Below are 19,809 nucleotides of genomic sequence, written 5' to 3'. Positions count from 1 at the left end.
GATCCCAGGACCCGGGGATCATGACCTGAGTTGAAGACAGAGGCTTAACCCAATGAGCCACCCAGGTGCCCCGATTTTTATTTTTAAGTAATCTCTATACCTAATGTGGGGCTCGAACTTGCAAACCAAGATCGAGTCACATGCTCCTGGGATTTAGCTAGCCAGCCACTCCGACCTTAATACTTCTTTATAAAACATATGAGACTATCTTTCTGACCCTAATATAATAATATTTTAATACACAAAACTGAACTATTCATTAAAAAAAAGAGATAAATGATAGATTCGACTACACTGAAATTAACAACTGGTCAAGAAAAGACAAATTATAGTAAGTCATTGTAATAATTATAATAATCCATAAACTGGAAAAAGGCATTTGTAAACTATAAAAATTACAAATAATTTATATCTAGAGTATATGAAAAATCTTCAACAAATAAAAGAAAACAACTCTACAGAAAAATAGCCATTTTTGACAGAAGAAGAAATGCAAAAAAACAAAAAATAAATGGGAAAGATGATCAATCTCATTAGACAAATGTGGCATCACTTATATTAATTAGATTTACACAAATTAAAAAGTGTGGCAGTGCCAAGTACTGAAAAGGATGTGGATCAACAGGGTTTTTAAAAGGGTATAACTACTTTGGGAAACAATTCGACCTTTTCTCACAAATTCTCTATGACCCAGCAATTCACTCCTAAGTATACATCTTTGAGAAATTTGCATCTAATAGCAAAAATGTAGAAATAACCCAAATGTCCATCACAGGAGAATAAATGCATGAGTTATATCATATATTCATAACACATCAGGAAGAATACACTAGAACTACATGCAACAATATGGACGAATCTTAGAAAACAAATCCTGAGTAAATCTCCAATGCAAATATGTTTTTTATTTGATGTTTGTTTTTTTCAATGAATTTTCTTATCAAATCTAAAGAAAGATTTTTATCAAATATAAATTTTCATTTGTCAACAAGTGGAGAGAAAGTGTTGATAGCTAGTATGAGTGATGGAGATGTTAGCTTCCAACAACCCTGCCTTCATTCACCTCTCCATCCTCCACCAAAGCCTATGTGCTGCTGCCTGGGAAGAGTCCGATTATTTGAGAGAAATTACTGTTGAGAGCAAAATAATTTAGAAAGAGGATAATAATGGGGGAAAAAGGAGAAGTAATGCTTTGGGCTAGGATTCAAGGGGGCTAAATGTGGAAGAGGATCAATCTCATTCAGGTAATCTCATACATTTTGTGTTTGAATAACGATGATTCTACAATATAAGCTACTTCTATTATTTAACTTCCACATTTTGTAAATGCTGCACTTCTTAGAATGCAATGGATATTACTTAAGTAAGTATCTAACATGAATTACTACAGTAAACACACTTTTCCCAAACTTCAGTTGGATCAATAATACAACTTAACGTGTGAAAGAATGTACATCATAATTAATGTAAAAGGTAGTTTTTCTAGAAATACTGCTAACTTTATGCAAGTATGTGAATTCAATAAACCCAGAATCTTAAAATATTTCTACTCATTCTTTTAAAGATTCAGTAGTTCTATCCTATCTTCTGTTCTCCCAGTTAGTTACACACAGTCTCAAGCTAACTCACAAGTGCCTAGAAATAAAAACCCTTACCATAAATAAATTTCTCACAATTATCTAACAAAAAGAAAAATAAGGAAAACAAATTATATTCTTGAAGCAGTGACTAAACAAGACTTATTTTTCTGAGACGTCAGTAAAATAGTCCAATTCAGATTATTATACATTTTAAAAATGAAATTACTGTGCAACAAAAATACTGTTAATAAACTACAGAACATAAAATCAATAAAATCCCATTCATTTGATTAAGAATGCTTGGAAAATTATTTTGTATCTGCATAGAACCAGTATATGGAACACTGAGTAGAAGCAATGTCTAAGATTAAGATCTTCATGATTAACCTTACTGAATCTCACACACCTTCTTAACTAAGCAAGTCTCATTCTGAGTCATAATAAAATCTGTTGTGCCTAATGACTCTCATGTCCTGGCTATAGGATTGGATCCATAAAGAGGGTATTTTAATTATTAGAGATTTAACTAGCCTTTATTAACACACTTAACATTACTTATGGATGTAATTTCACATAAACCTAGGAAGCTGACACCCTGTAAGCAGGAATCAACCACATGGCATTAGGTGGCAGTATCTGGAATTTACCATTTTATTATAAAGGCACAACAGAAATGGTAGCATAGACTTCTGGGAAAATTGGGCCCTTAAGTTTGACATCAATGAACTACCTATTTAAATACAACTATTCCAGGGGTGCCTGGGTGGCTCAGTGGGTTAAAACCTCTGACTTCAGCTCAGGTCATGATCCCAGGATCCTGGGATAGAGCCCCACATTGGGCTCTCTGCTTGGCAGGGAGCCTGTTCCTCCCACCCACCGCCTGTCTCTCTGCCTACTTGTGATCTCTGTCAAGTAAGTAAATAAAATCTTAAAAAAAAAAAAAATACAACTATTCCAGATATTCCCATAATCACCTTTTACTGAAATGCATTTTTAACATTCATCCAAAAGTGAAAAATCATTACTACACTTGCTACAGACGTTAATGCTTTAGGAATACACTCACTGCTCCTAATCTAAAGCTCCATACTATAGGAGAGAATACTTTGAAAACTGAATCTCGGGAAAAAATTGCTTTCCCTGAATAGGAAAAAAAAAAAAAAAAAAAAAAAAAAGCTTTAAAAAAAAAGAAAAAGAAAAAGAAAAAGGCTATGATGGGGGCGTTCCTGGCCTGCTCGGTTGAGCATGCAACTGTTGATCTCCGGGTCGTGAGTTCAAGCCCCATTGGTAGGAAAAGTTTACCAAAAAAAAAAATAAATAAAAAAAAATAAAAATGTGTGTCAACTACCCTCAACAAACTAAAAATTAAAAAGTAGTTTAAAAAAGTAGCTATGATGAAAATTATTTTGTGCCCTGCTTTTGTTTAATTTTTAGTTTCTAGAAAACTAATTTCCTGACACTAATTTTGTATTCATGTAATTATTTTAGTACTTGTGGACTTGTTATAAGTGGACTCAAATACTTTATGGAACAAGGCATGGGATAAATAAATAACTAATACAGCATTTCATTCAATTACTCCTAAGTCTATGAACAGAATAATTAATATCATCATTTAAGAAGAGATCCAAGAAAAAAAGGTGATACAGAAAATGTGCAGAAAATAACCAGTAAGACCCCTTATTTTTCTTACTCTGTTATACAAAGTATACAAATTTCAAAACAATATATGTTAAGGATCTAAGCAAAAAACACACCTGTATATGAAAACCAACCAATGAACCAACAGGTTCCAAACTGTGACCTGAACTTGTATTTTGAAAGAAAAGATACCTTTTCTCAAACAAGGATATCGGAATAATTTTATAATTCCATAATCATCAGCTGTAACTAAAACTTGGCCAATATAATTTCCATCTACTGAATTTATGTCATTTATATCTGAATACTTGGGCCAAATTCCATTTACTTCAAGGCCTGAAACACATGTCCATGAAGCCCAATGAACACCTTTTATTTCTTCTTTGTTTGTCACTTCTTTTCCTCCTAAAAAGAAATCAGAGTTTTAAGTTATATAATTTTTTCTCAAATAAACGGATAAATTATAAATATCTGATAAACTACACTGAAAACACGATAAACTCCAAAATTTAAATATCTTTCTACTACAGTTAAAGGAGAGTATTAGGAATAGGTAGGTGAATATGGTAAGGAAAGAAGAAAGTTAAATGCAAGGAATTAAAAAAAAAAAAAGCTACTACCAAAATTATACGGAGACACATGCCGACTGGATTCTGATATAGCACAGCAGGTTTACTGATCTGGAGAATAAACAACCCTATCAAATTCATGCTACATTAGTGACAATAGGGTAAGTTAGAACAAGTAAAAGCTATGTAAAAGTGGCAAATCAGCTATTAAATAAGAAACCTAAGAAGATCTATAATTGAGGAAAAAAGAAAACTAAAAAGGAGAAAGAAGGAAGGATGAGCAAGGAGTAATACCTTCAAGAACAGGAATTTAGGATTCAGTCACTTTTCATTACAGATTATTAATGAAAAACTGTTGGGGAGATACATTAATTTAATTATGTACCTAGTCTTATTAAATAAGTTGTGTAAAACAGTGACTAATTCATTAAGTATCATACTAAATGAAGTACTGAGAGACAATATTTTGATGGTTGCTTTTATTCTTTAAAAAAAACTTTGATGGAAACTGCTTTCCAAATTTAGTATGTTAGCTATATTATGGATATTTGCAAAATTTATTTGAGGTAACCACGAAAAACCCCAATTTGTATCAGACATTTTTAGCAATTATATTTAATTAGTTCCACCCATAAAAATGGCATTTTGAGGGACGCCTGGGTGGCTCAGTTGGAACCGAGTCCCACATCAGGCTCCTTGCTCGACAGGAAGCCTGCTTCTCCCTCTGCCTCTGCCTGCCACTCTGTCTGCCTGTGCTCGCTTGCTCTCTCTCTCTCCCTCCCTCCCTGACAAATAAAATCTTTTTTAAAAAAAAAATGGCATTCTGACTTTCTAATATACACTAGGGCTTTACCAAATACTACTCACATACATGGAATTTGACATAAAGTAGATCGTCTTAGATCCTCCAAGCAAAGTTTTAATTACCAATGACTAAAATATAAAGGATTTCAATATAATAGGGCAGCCTTATAGAAAAGATCACAATGCCTGAAATATTAGTTCAGATCTTCTTTAATTTCCTATAATCAAATGTATTTTATACTCTGCTTCTACTCAAATTCTAAAATGTATAGGCAATAAAAAATCTACAAATTACATACAATTTATTAGAAACTTTTACCTGGCATTCTATAAAAAAGTCTTTTCCCATTTCCATCATTTGTCTGTAAATATCTACTGTCTGAGGACCAGTCCAGATGAGTGATGAAACTAAGTGATCCAACACATTCCCCCAATTTTTTATAACGTTGCGCAACACCATAGATATCAACTGAGCTGTCATTACACCCAACAGCAAGGTAAGTTCCATCTGGTGAGTATTTTAACTCATGAATTGCCTCCTTCCTATCTTTAATATGTACAACTTCGGTCATATCTCTGTAAAGAAAAAATAATGATAACACATGAAATCAAGTCATTACAGAATTAGTTCAGTTTCAAATGTGCCTAAAATGGCTGGGAGGCTACAAGTATTTATAAATCACAAAGTAAATACACATGAGACAAATATTAATTCAGGAAAAATTACCTTTTCTAACAGAAATATATGAGGACAACATACGCTGAAAGTAAGGGAAAATGCAAATTTCAGTTAATTACTTTAATGTAGTTTAAAGATTCATTCTAAATTTCCAGAGTCATACAATAAAGGAGATATAGTCAATAGATTTTTATGCTAAAGCTCCTTTAACTGAGTTTATGAAATATGCTTAATTATAAACACCATGATTTTCAAATAAATTTTTGCAATGGGACAAGTGTACAAAATTATATTCAAGAGATAAAGAAAAAAGGAATTGATTTGTATTATTTAAGTAATACGTTTGAATGTTTATCTTTGTATAGCCACACTATTTTTATTTCAACCTCTTTGACCTTTTTATTTTTTATTTATTTTTTATTTTTTTAAAATATTTTATTTATTTGACAGAGAGAAATCACAACTAGGCAGAGAGAGAGGAGGAAGCAGGCTCCCTGCGGAGCAGAGAGCCCAATGCGGGGCTCGATCCCAGGACCCTGAGATCACAACCTGAGCCAAAGGCTGAGGCTTTAACCCACTGAGCCACCCAGGTGCCCCTCTTTGACCTTTTTTAATACAAAGTCTTCCCAATCAGAGACTATGTCAACCAGTAAAGTTAAACACTTTTTTCACTGATGTCTTATAACTGCATTTCCAAAATAATGCAGGTACTCATAAAAGTCATACAAATGGATAAACACTTAATTTAACACCACTGAGTTTCCAAAGTTGTCTGGAGTTGGTGGGGTGGAAGAGAAGAGGGAGGCCGTGAAGGAGAAGGGGCAGAAGGAAGTAAGAATTCCTATTTCCACTTAGTGCCAAGAATTTTTTCCACTTAAATTTTACATTACCCACCTGAAATGTTTGATGTAGGTAACTTTTTCAGAAGTTTAAATGGATATTTCTCAATTTTTAAGGTTTCTAAGTGGACAATTTAAAGCAATCAAACTCAATTATTTTTTCCAGTAACACCTACTAACAACTGTGTTTTAGTTACATGGGATACAAAGATGAGCTCACCTTCTATGAGAGATGGATAGAAAGTAGTATTGTACTTCAAAATTGATAAAATGTTGTGAGTGCTCAAAAGGTATGTGGGAAATTCTATAAGAAATACTGAAAAAGCATTTAGACCAGACTAAAAGCATGTTGCCAAGGAATTTGGGTTTTACCCTGGTGTTAAAGTAAGAGATGAAAATCAGCCTCTTAACTATACAGAAGGGGATAAAAATAAGACAAATGAAGAAAAACCTTTTTTAAAAAAATGTTTTCCTGGTCAATACCACTGTTGCCTCAAGCGCTGCAACTCACAAGCTTCTCCACCTAAGCACAGACTTGTGTAGCTACTTCTACCTTTCCCAGCGACCCCCCCACCTTCACATTTTAATAAAGTCCATACATCTGATTTCTCTTTCTCCATATTTATCCATCCACCTATCCATCCATATCTACAAAGAACAAGATTTTTAAGAAAACATCTAAGGCACTATTTGATAGCTTTTACTTTTTATGCCTTCTTTACTGAAGATTGTATCATTCTAATCTTGTTCACAAACATTAACCTAAATGTTCCCTAAAAATTCTTCAGAACTATTTTTTTATATATAGCCTTTTTGCTAGACACTTGATTGCTCCCAAGCAATGAGAGAAAAGTGTGGTTTAAGTCCTTGTTCACCAACACACACACAAGTATGCACACACATGTGAACATATACCACAATTCTGATGGGCTCTTTTGTAGTATGTATTATGCTACTACATCAACATTACGAGTTGTGACTACCTTCTCTTATGAGGAAGTTTGAAAAGCTTATAGGAAAAAAGACTATTTGATTAAAGTGTATTAATTTTTTAAAATTATCAAGTCTTCTGGAAAACTGCTATGTGAATTCCATGGTTTCTTTAGGAAACAGAGGGAGGCAGGCCAAAGCCTGGGAATATTCATATATTAGCAATTTGTAACACATCACAGAAGTGAAAGCACAGTGTTGATTACAGCACAGAACAGGAAGACAGTTCCTAGCTGGGAGAGTTAGGGGAGACAGACCAAAAGAAGAAGAATTTAAACTTCATTCTAAGGACTTAATGAGATTTAGCTTAGGAGATGCCAGGAACTGGGAGGTAAAGGGACCACCTTCCAGCAATGAAGTACGTGAAAGAGCTGGCAGCAACACAAAGTTCTGAAGCTCTGCCTGTTGTCAATGAAGTGTAGCTGTACTGACAACAAGCAAAGAGGCTAGAGTGTGAGATGAGTCTGATGAGAGCAGCTCAGGGAAAATCATAAAAGGCCTCACAAATCTTAAGATTTTTGGCCTTAATCTGTGAGTTTATGTTAGGGTAGGATGAATCAGGTCACTTGTGTGATTTGACAGTAATAGACTGAAGTAGCATAACAGTAAGATTAAGACTAATTAGAAGGCTCCGGACACGTGGGTGGCTCAGTGGGTTAAAGCCTCTGCCTTCGGCTCAGGTCGTGATCTCAGGGTCCTGGGATTAAGCCCCACATCAAGCTCTCTGCTCAGCGGGGAGCCTGCTTCCCCCCTCTCTCTGCCTGCCTCTCTGCCTACTTGTGATCTCTGTCAAATAAATAAATAAAATCTAAAAAAAAAAAAAAAAGACTAATTAGAAGGCTATTACAGATGGTGGGTATTCAGACTTCAGAAAAAAGTGAAATGATTTAAAATATAGAGTATATTATAATCTACACTATTATACTATAAAATATATAGTCTATGTTGAAGATATTATAATTCTAATCTTACAAACATTGAAGTGTTTTGAAAATCAGGCGGGTAAAATCAACAGAATGTGATGGATTGGACACGGTGGGTTAGAGAGAGAGGTAACAACCATAATTCCTAGGTTTCTTGTTGGTACAAGAACCTGGACAATTGTGCCACCCAAAAGAATGGGGCCCACAGATGGAAGATCAGCCCAGGAGGGAGGATCATAAGTTCAGTTTTGGAAATGCTAAACTGCAGATGCCTTTGAGACATCCAAGTGATGTTAAACAACTGGATATACACAGCTGGAGTTCAGTGGAGAGATCAGGGCCGGAACTATGTATCTGGGACCATCAGGCTCTGAGTGGTAACTGAAGCTGGAGGCAGGATGAGATTACCTAGGGAGAAAACCCAAAAGACAGCTCAGGTCTGAGCTTTGAGGTCCTCCCATACTTACTGGTAGGCAGAAGACAAATTAGCCTATAAAGAAAATGGAAGCAGGAGAAGTAGGCTGAAAAGCAAAAGAGAACAAATATCCAAAGCGTGGGAAGAGAATGCTCTGAGAAGGAGCAAGTGGTTAAGGGGGATAAATAGTGCTGAGAACCAAGCTAGATGAAAAGTGAAAAATGCTGCATGGCTTTAGTGACAGGGTACTATTAGCAAGAATTTTTCAATGTAAAGATGAAGGCAAAAGCTATACTGCATTGTGTGTATTAAGTCAATAATTGGAAGAAAGCAGTAAATTACATAGTTTTTTGGGAATTTCACTGTGAAAGTAGAAATGTGATATAATTAGAGGGGATTTAGGTTTGAGGTAAGCATTTAAGACAGGATATACTTGAGCATGTTTTCAATTTATTTATTGTACTTAATATTTATTTGAGAGAGAGCATGCACCCAAGTGAGTGTGTGTGTGGGGAGGGGGAAGGTGAGAGGAGGGGGAGAGAGAATCTCAAGCCAACTCCCCACTGCGTACAGAGCCCAACAAGGGGCTTGATCCCAGAACCCCAAGATAATGACCTGAGCCAAATATCAAGAGTCGGATGTTCAACTGACAGAGCCACCCACACGCCCTACTTGAGCACGTTTTGATAGTGCTCCTTCAGTGGAGGGCTACAGAGAGACAAAAAGGTTTGATGTGGAAAATAATGGAGATATACAAAGTTACTTTTTAAAGCCAGGAAACAACTTTTAATTATTTAATTATTCCCAAGAAATGGAACAGACAAAATATAAGTGGGTAGAAAAAAGTTTTTAAATGAAATGTGTGATTACTTAGGGAGAAAGTCTCCTAATCCTTCTGTAGTTGATGTAATGTGGCAGTGACACCGTCAGAGACAAATGGCAGCTGCTAACAGAATATAAAATGAAAATGCTTTTATAACTAAAGTCTGTCTCATACTCTTTAGGAAACCTTATTCTATCCTCAGGAAATTTGTTAATTGGGCTTATCAAGTTCTTCCACTTAAGTCTTCCTACCTACTCATGAGAATGAATGAGTGACTCTGAGAAGTTTGGGGTGGATAACACCATGCCACCCACTACAAGTCAAATTTTACATATATGAATCTTTTAATTTGAAAAATATTTGCATTTTTTCTTTTGACTCCATGATATGTTTAACATAAAACTGGTAACATTTTTTATCAAAAGGAAGAGAGATGTTCTAGAAGTTATGTGATTCTGTGCTGGCACATCATCTTGTATCCCAAATTGAGAATCAGTGTGTTAGACCTTAATTTATTCTATGTTCCTCCAATCATAACGTAACTACTCCTGTGGGGGTCCTTTAATACTGCTATAAGTCTGCTTCATTATATGGCAAATATGTACGGCAAACCAAGAAGAAACAGTGACCAGGTAAATCTAGGATTAAGAATATTTTGTAAGGTAAATTTATGTGGTTAAACTAAAAAGGTATTTAATAGCTATAATCACCATTCCAATGGTCTTGTCAGTAATGTTGGACTCAGTTGCTGAAGTAATGACTTATTAGAGATAAGAACTTATTCGCCCAGTTACTTGTACACAATAATTGAAAGGGCAAATAAATGTACAATTAACAAAAATAATTATTTTTAATGCATAGGAGCTATATGAGAGGAACTCTTAGGTGTTTTACAAGCATCTTAAATTCTTGTTGCACAACAATGTAAATGTACTTAATGTCACCGAATTTTTAAAAAAGATTTTATTTATTTATTTGACAGAGAGATCACAAGTAGGCAGAGAGGCAGGCAGAGAGAGAGTGGGGAACAGGCTCCCCGCTGAGCAGAGAGCCCGATGCGGGGCTCGATGCCAGGACCCTGAGATCACGACCTGAGCCAAAGGCAGAGGCTTTAACCCATGGAGCCACCCAGGTACCCCAATGCCACTGAATTTTGAAAGGTGGTTAAAACGATAAATTTTGTATTACATATATATTATTACAATTAAGAAATTAGTGCAAAAAAAAAAAAAAAAAAAAAAAAAGAAATTAGTGCAAAAGAAAAACATCAGCTTATCTCATTATAAAAACCTGTCCCAGAAAGAAAGTCAGCAACTAGAGAAACTCAGAGGTACAAGAGAACATGATGTATCTGAAGAAGCAAAAGATGTTTTACACAGCTGAGAGGAAAACAGTGAGGCAGAAAGAAACAAGCGGGGAGATGGGCACTACTGGCTACGTTAAGGATTATGAAATTCAAACTAGGAACAGTGTCAAGCTTTGACCATATTTTAGAAAGAAGAGGGATGCAAACAAATTTGCTTTAAAAGGCATCACTATTAACTGCAGAGTAAAAAAAAAGTCTTGAGGGAAGCAAAACAGGAGCTAAGGAGACCAGCTGCGATGCTATCCACCAATCCAGTTAGGAGACGGCAGAAGTCTATACAAGAGTACAATGCTGAAAATGGGAGGAAGCAGATTAATTTAAAAGCTACTTGGGAAGTAGATCATCCAGAACTCTGTGATTAACTAGATAAGGGAATTAATGGTTTCTGGATTGGGCAACTGAAAAGGTTCTACCATTCCCTAAGCTAGAGAAGAATTTCATAAATATATATGCTTGTGAACACACATATGGATTTATATCAAAATTTGCTTTTGTTTTTGAGAGAGAGGGCGTGATAGTTGGGGTTGGGGGAGTCAAGGGAGAGAGAGACTCTTAAGCAGGCTCTATGCCCAGTAGGGCATCTGATCTCACAACACTGAGATCATGACCTGAACCGAAATCAAGAGTCAGGTGCATAACCAACTGAGCCACTCAGGTGTCCCCACAGGCAAAGTCTGTTACTAGCTATATAGAATTCAATAGAATGCACTGTACCTATAATTCAACATGAGATGAGAACTGCTTTAACAAATTTGTTTAACTCTTCTAATCATGCAAACAAACGAGAAAAGATGGAGACTTTTTTTCAAAGAATAAAGCTGCAAATAACAAAAAACCTTTCACCCATTTTTAATGGCCTCAAGGTCACCATCACCCCCCACCAATGGCAGAGGATCATTACTAAAAGTCAATACTACCAAGGAATGGAGGTCAAAACCCAAATTCATAGCTCAAAATTTTAGACACTAGCATTCTTAAGCCCCAAAGCCAAGGTTTTCGAGTTAACAATTCTCCGACAAAGTCATTTTTTATATTTTTAGTATTGAACAAAACTAATATCTGAAATATATATGTGTGTGTATATATGTTAATATGAAAGGAGAGTGAAAATGAAATAGGTAAAAACAATGAGTATTGCAAATTATCACTTAACAGAAATTTACTGTTTCTATCCCAATACCATACCTTACTCTAAGTACAGTGAATGAGCCATCCTTCATTCCAAGGGCAAGATGGATTCCATCTACATTGACAGCTGCACAACGAATTGGTTCTTCCATATTACACCTTGCTATTAGGGCATGATCTACTAGGCTCCATATCCTGTAACATTTAATTAAAATAAAAGAATAATTAACTAATGTATGCTTAAAAATGATGAACTCTATGAAAAGATTTTTGTTAAAATAATCATCTAAGAAAGTAATATAAATATATTTTAACTACATACTTTCTGGCAAGGAATTCTGATCTATGAGAAAAGGATTACTATTCATACTTTGAAAGACAAGAGTTTATAAAATCGATTTTTTTAAGATTTATTTATTCGAGAGAGAGAAAAAGAGTGTGAGTTGGAAGAGGAACAGAGGGATAGACTTCCAAGCAGACTCCCAGCTGAGTGGGAAGCCCAAGATGGGGCTTGATTCCACAACCCATGAGACCATGAGATCATGATCTGAGCCAAAACTAAGAGTCGGACACCTGACTGATTGAGCCACCCAGTTGCCCCTAGAATCTTTTATTTTTAAAACAGTGTAATGACCTCATTTTTTTCCAATCATTTATTTTAGGCGGATGATTTCTACCCTGATCAAAGGGGATATACATATATACTATATATAGTGTGTATATATATAGTGGTATATGGTATATACTATATATATATAGTCTTTTAATTTAAAAGTAACACTTAAGACTATGCACATTGTTTGTTCCACACTCTAATGTTAGAAATCTGTAACAGAAAGTAGAAAATGCTGATTGAAAATTAAGAATTATACTTTAAATAACCCAAAGGACAAAGAAAAAAATTAATGAAAATTAGTATTTTGAAGTGTTAATAAAAAATGTCATATCAAAACTTGTGGAATTCAGCTGAAATAGTACTTAGGAGGAAATTTAAATACAGATAATATAAAAACAAATGCTTCATCTTAATGAATAGATATCTACGCCAAGAGGTTAAGAAAAGATTGACAAAACTAGATTTTCAAATGTTTTTATAGCAGTCTCTTTTTTAAAAAATTATTTTTATGAACATTATAATGTATTATTTACCCCAGGGGTACAGGTCTGTGAATCATCAGGCTTACACATTTCACAGCACTAACCATAGCACATACCCTCCCCAATGTCCATCACCCAGCCACCCTATCCCTACTCCCCACCCCCCCAGCAGCCCTCAGTTTGTTTTGTGAGATTAACAATCTCTTATGGTTTGTCTCCCTCCTGATCCCATCTTGTTACATTTTTTCCTTCGCTACCCCCCACAACGCCCTGCCCTGCCTCCCAAATTCCTATCAGAGAGACCATATAATTGTCTTTCTCTGATTGACTTATTTCGTTCAGCATAATACCCTCTAATTCCATCCATGTGGTTGCAAATGGCAAGATTTCATTTTTGATGGCTGCATAGTATTCGTGTATGTGTGTGTGCGTGTGTGCGTGTGTGTATACACACATATCTTTATCCATTCATCTGTTGATGGACATCTAGGTTCTTTTCATAGTTTGGCTATTGTAGACACTGCTACAGCATCTTTTTTAAAAAATTCTATTTGTTGATTTTTCCTTGGAAAAATGGTTTTGTATATTGTGTTTACAGCTAGGAAATTTGTTAAATTATCTTTTTTAAAAATTCCAATAATTTCTCTGTATTTTTCTTTAGATTTTCTACATATATAATTACATCAGCAAATGAATTGGTTCTTCCTTTCCAATCCAAGTATCTATATATAAATGTATTATAAATATATATTTAGCCTTACTGTACTGACAAAGGTAAATATAAGGGTGACAAATACAATGGGGGAAATGGATATCACTGTCTTTTTCCTGATTCCGAAGGAAAACTTTCTGTATTTCAACAATAAATATATTTACCAAAGACTTTAATGCTCTACCGCAGGGGTCAGCAAACCATAGCCTGTGGCCAAACTGGAACCACTGCTTGTTTTTGTACAGTTTGGAAAGCTGAGAATGGTTTTTACATTTTTAAATGGTTGAAAAAAAATAATAACATTTTGAGACATGAGAGACTCATAGGAAATTCAAATTTCAGTGTCCGTAAATCAGGTTTCATGGAAACACAGCCACACTTTTTGTTTACACATTATCTATGGCTGCTTTCATACTACAGAGGCAAAGTACAGCTGTTGAAAAGGTATGGCAAACAGTATGCAACAGTCATATCACTTTGCACTGCTTCTTTCACGCACTACAAATTGCAGGGGCACAACTGATAGAATTTCAAGTTCTAGGTGTGCTAACCACATACACATTGTGTCAAAACGAAAAGAAAGAGAGAAAAGTAAACCTCAAATTTTGCATTTTTAAGGCATAGTGGAGTATAAATGATAGTTCTTGAATGAGAGAGTAAGCACTGTATTCCTTATGCAATGACAGTATAGTTGCCCGAAAAAATACAGATATAGATGAACATTACTAGACTAAGCACTCCTTGCAATATCTCTTACAGGAAGGCAATGATCAGAAAAGTTAGAATTTAAAAATTAAAATGAGATGTCAACAAAAGTTAAGTTTCTAGGGCGCCTGGGTGGCTCAGTGGGTTAAAGCCTCTGCCTTCAGCTTATGATCCCAGGGTCCTGGGATCTAGGCCCGCATCGGGCTCTCTGCTCAGCGGGGAGCCTGCTCCCCTTCCTCTCTGCCTGCCTCTCTGCCTACTTGTGATCTCTGTCTGTCAAATTAAAAAAAAAAAAAAAAGTTAAGTTTCTAAGTGGCATGTTAGCTAAACAAGGAAAGCTACTTATTGGTAATGGATTAACTATATCATTTTAAATTGCAGTGGCTAAAAAATGTGTCCAGAGAAAAGAAATTTAAGATTATTAACCTTTAAAGTGAGAACAGTTTCTCAAAAAGTTGAGGGTTTGGGGAAAACCACCAACAGTTAATTAAGCAAGATAAATAATGTTGAGTGGGCTCCTTGGATTGTAATGAGTCAACAGATGTTACCAGTACTACTCAGTTGTTTATTCAAGGAGTCCATGCCAAGTTTGAAGTGATGAAGAATTAGCTTCTATGAATAGGTGGTGTGGAATAACTATAGCCTAGAGCATTTCCAAAGACAAAATTGAGAAAGAACTAAACCAATACAGTGTAGGGTGGAATTAGATGGTGTTAAAAACATGGATAGAAAAAAAATGGCCTAGGCAAATTTACAAAAACCATAAAAATGTAAGGTGTTTAAAAAGCCTGTTATTCATTGTATTATTCTTCAGCAAGTATTTTGAAGAAAAATAAAACAAAACACAAAACTGAATGTTTATGAACCAATAATGCTAATGATGAACTTCATTTGATTTGGGGGATATAACCATTGTTAGTTCTGAAGTTTTGTCAGGAATAGAAGTTCAAAAACCTGACTTGCTGTACCACACAGCAGTTAATGGCTTAAAAGTGGTAAAATTTTATTGTGCTTTGCTGATCTCAAAGTCAAGAATGAAATTCTTCTGAACCATAACTGCCTTTAACAACTAGTAGCTTTGGAACTTAGCTTTCATGCATGTTTGATATTGTGTCTTAATGAATTCAATCTAAAACTATAAGGCAAAAGTAGCACTTACATGTAAAACTTACACTGAGGTAAAGTTATCTGGACAAGAACTAATGCTTTTCTTTTTTTTTTTTTTTAATTTATCCATCTGACAGAGAGTGAGAGCGAGTGAGCGAGTGCACAAGCAGGGAGAGCAGCATGCAGAGGGAGAGGGAGAAGCAGCCTGAGGCAGGACTTGATCCCAAAATCCTGGGATCATGACCCGGGCCCAAGGCAGACCCAGGTGCCCCAGAACTAATGCTGTTTAAATAACATAATCAAGCAGTTTTACACTACTCTTCCTGTGCTACTAAAACTTGAAATAAGATTTCTATTCCCACACGAATTTGCAGGGGATTATTTTTTTTCAGAGCCCAATGTTCTAGTAGAGTGTGCTGACCTACTCTCCGTGGATGGGCTCTGGATCTTGACATCTGCCCCTTTGCCCTAGGAGAAAGCCACCAACAAAGCCCAAGTTTACTCAAAGGAAGAAAAAATGCCCCCAGGGCAAAGTGGCATTGGCCCACTGGTGCTCCTAAATTCCCATTTTCTTTCACAATTTGGCTAGTAGATCTTTAATATCTTGACTGTTCTTTGAAGATTTTACATTTTAACCAGCATTTTTAGTTGTTTTTAATGTGAGTTCCTTCCAAATTACTTGCCCACCAAAAGCAGAAACAGAAGTCTGATGAATTACTTTTTAAAAGATCAGTTGCCTTGGAAGTTGGGGGAAATTGGAAGGGGAGGCGAACCATGAGAGACTATGGACTCTGAGAAACAACCTGGGGGTTTTGAAGGGGCGGGGATGGGAGGTTGGGGGAACCAGGTGGTGGGTAATAGGGAGGGCACGTTTTGCATGGAGCACTGGGTGTTGTGCAAAAACAATGAATACTGTTACGCTGAAAAAATAAATAAATACATTAAAAAAAAAAAGTTCAGTTGCCTTTTTTCCAACAGCCATGCAGCAACTGGTAATAGCAGTTCTCCTAAAATGAACTATAAGATAGTTCCTAGCAAAGCACATGGGTTAAGTGTGGCCCCACACTAAATTTCCAGGTGGACACAGAACTATGGCATCTCCCATCCCCATAAAACTGAGTAGTAGCACAATGACAGAACAGAACACAGCATGACTGATTAACATATCATTTTAAAAATCAGTGTTATCTGAAAAGAATTAGGTTGTATCCCACCTCATTTCTTGAAGTGAATTTAAAAAAAAATAATAAAGCCATTAGGATACAGAAGCATATATTAAAAACTTTTTTTTTTAACTTTGAAGAAAATTTTTGATAGAAGCTCAGAAGTCATAAAAGAAAATATTAAGTTCATAAAACAAAATAACAGCAAAAAAGTTCTGTGTGGCAAAAAGCAATGAAAGAAAAAGAAAGAAATTGGTGAAAATTATTTGCAACTTACATCAGAAAGAGTTAATATCCATAACATAAAAAACCTGCTAAAAATAAAGGAGAAAATAATCTATAACCCTACAAAAAATGGCAAGAAATGTGAATAGATCATACAAAGCATTCCAGGGAGCCAACTATGTTTTAAACTAGTAAATGGCAAAGAAACACTTTCCTGTTTTCCTGTACAAACTTCACCCAGGATAAGCAAATGGTTGATGAAGATAAATTCTTTTTATAGGAATATGACAGCTAACAAATGAATATGAGTGAAGTTAAAATACCACTATATGAAACTCTTAATGAAAGATCTAGGTCAGGAGCAATACTGCCCCAAAGCTAAAAATTAGTTCTCAGGAATGAAAATTAGTTCTCAGGAATGAATTTTAAATATTATAATGGTTTGTAACTCTCTCTTGGGCCATAGTACAAAAACAGATATGTACATTTTTGTGGTGAGCTATACCATTTACTTGAAATTTCATGTGAAGGGGATGTAATTTGGGAAAAAATTATCTAAAAATTCTCATTAGGAAATCAATAATTATAAAAAAGGTTAAAAAACACTCATCTAGATAATAACCATCAATAGCTGCTAATATGATTTAAAAAAGAGATTACATGCTAGGTATCATCAAACAGAGATACACATTACCATCAGGAAATATTCTTGGTGAAAATCCATAACTGCATCTCATCAAATCTCTAGATCTACTTATCAGTTCATATAATGCAGGGAAGAGAGAATGTATTAAAACACATGGAGGTGCAACTAGCCAAATCCAGAATGTGGGGAACTCTGGAGGATGAATACTTAGTTTCTTCAACAACAAAATTATAAGAAAAAAAAGGGGGTAAGGAGGAAGGAAGCTACAGAATACAAGATTTAAAGGACACATCAACAACTGCTGTATATGCACATTCTTTGGAGCGTTACTCAAAGAAACCAAAGGAATGCTGTGTGAAAACAGTACTGTGGTGATATTTAAAGTTACCTTTTACACAAAACATTTATAGATGAAATGGTGAAAAAAATGACAAAGTGTATAAAATATCTAAACACATATAACTGACCAGCAGTTCTTAAAATTTAGTGTACATCACCTCCACTTGGAAGACTTATCAAACCACGAATTGATGAATTTCTGATACTCGGTCCTGGTTAACACATGAGAATTTGCATTTTTTACAAGGAATATTGATGCTGCTGGTCCAGGAACCACACTGAGAACCACTATCATAGACAATGTGCTAATTTCTATAAAATGTAGACAAATATTAGGTCATATTTTGAAGTAATTAGAGAAAGAACAATGAACTAACAGAAAACAGCGAAAGAGCTTCACCAGACAGATCAGAGAAAAGGAATTACAAATGTCCTCAAACCATATGTAAACATACTCAACACACCTCAACAGGAGAGAAAAGCACATTTTCACAATATAACAGGGAATCACTTTTTAATAGATTTTATTTGTTTGACAGAGAGAGACTGGTATGTGAATGAGTTTGTAGTAATCATTTTGCTCTGTATATGTACGTCAGAACATTATGGTATAGAACACATTATGCTGTACACTTTAAACATATTTAGTTGTTACTAAAAAATAAAAGTAAAAAATAAAAATTTGGTAAGTACCAAGGAAAAAGTGAAATTAATTTGAATATGTCCAAAATGTTATCAATTACTACATCAATCTAAAATTATATCAATAGAAATAAATAAATAAAAATTATCAAGGAGATAGTTTACATTTTTTTTTTCCACGCCGGTTCTTCACTTACTGCACACCTCATTTCAGATTAGCCACATTTCAGGTGCTCATGTGGCCAGTGGCTATTGTGCTGGACAAAGCAGAACTATACTATTGTGAGCGCTACCATTTACTTAATGTATTTCGTGCCCACTATATTTTTATATCACTTTTAAATGGATTTTTTTTTTTAAGATTTTATTTATTCATTTGACAGAGACACAGCAAGAGAGAGAACACAAGCAGGGGGAGTGGGAGAAGCAGGCTTCCCACCAAGAAGGGAGCCCGATGCAGGGTTTGATCATGACCTGAGCCACAGGCAGACACGTAATGGCTGAGCCACCCAGGTACCCCAGGAAATCACTTCTCACCTTTTGGGGTAATAATCAGGGCTGCCAAGGGTATGGGAAAATAGGCACTGTTATGCATTGCTGACAGGTATATAAATTGTTACTACCTTTCTATAAGGCATTATCTATCAAAATTTAAAATGCATATATCATTTGAATACTCAGAAGTTACCAAAGAGATATGCACATTTACACATGTATACAATAGCAGAGATAAAAGAATATTCATTGTAAGCATTGTATTTAACAGCATAAAACTGGAAAAACCTAAAGTCTCATCAATAATGGACTAGGAAGATAGTAGAATAGGAGAATTCTGAGGTCACTTCCTGCCATGTATACCTGGAAGCAAGAGCTACATATAACGCAAGTCACTCTGAAAACAACCTTAAAATGAGCAGAACAGATCAACTACAGCCAGCAACACAAAGAAGCAGCCAAAATGAGAAGGGTTGGAGGACAAGAGACGTGGTCAGATACCACAGCCCCAGCATAAGGACCCACAAGCAGGAGGAATATTGCACATACGGAGGTCCACCCTGAGGAGCAAGGGGATCAAACCCCACATCAGGTACCCTAGGCCCTAGGTACCTACACTGGAAAGATGAGCTCCTGTAATGTCTGGCTTAACTCCAACAGCTTTGAAAATCAGCAAGACTTAACTCCAGAAGAGCCAGAGGGTTAGCGGGACTCAAGACAGCTCTTAAAGGGACCAGCACACTTTATCACTTGGTCAGAGACCCAGTGAAGCAGCAGTAGTTTGAAAAGTCTCTCCGAAAGAGATTAACTTTAGAGTGCATGTTGGGTGCTAGCTTCGGCAGCACATATACTAGAGTGCATGTTGGAAGGGCAGGAATCTGTAGGAGTTTTCTCTGGTAATGGAAGTACTAGCAGGTACC

At 35.5% G+C, this 19,809-nt stretch overlaps 1 protein-coding gene across 5 annotated transcripts in view; it reads right to left on the bottom strand.

The window, feature by feature from the left end:
- EML5 (EMAP like 5) overlaps positions 1-19,809 on the bottom strand; it is a 183,202-nt gene that overhangs the window by 106,477 nt on the left and 56,916 nt on the right. For all 5 annotated transcript variants that reach the window (XR_006818654.1, XM_046007940.1, XM_046007941.1 and 2 more), the window contains exons 8-10: positions 11,815-11,952; positions 4,914-5,170; positions 3,414-3,626 (exon numbers count right to left, since the gene is read on the bottom strand). Coding sequence is in view for 4 of the 5 variants with exons in the window: in XM_046007940.1 (XP_045863896.1) it covers positions 3,414-3,626; positions 4,914-5,170; positions 11,815-11,952 (608 nt within the window). In the remaining variant the exon portion in view is untranslated. The remainder of the gene's footprint in view (positions 1-3,413; positions 3,627-4,913; positions 5,171-11,814; positions 11,953-19,809) is intronic.

Source organism: Meles meles, chromosome 6, assembly GCF_922984935.1.
Source record: "Meles meles chromosome 6, mMelMel3.1 paternal haplotype, whole genome shotgun sequence".
NCBI classification, from domain to species: Eukaryota; Metazoa; Chordata; class Mammalia; order Carnivora; family Mustelidae; genus Meles; species Meles meles.
Note: the sequence above shows the minus strand (reverse complement) of the source record. Positions and strands in the feature narration are given on the sequence as shown.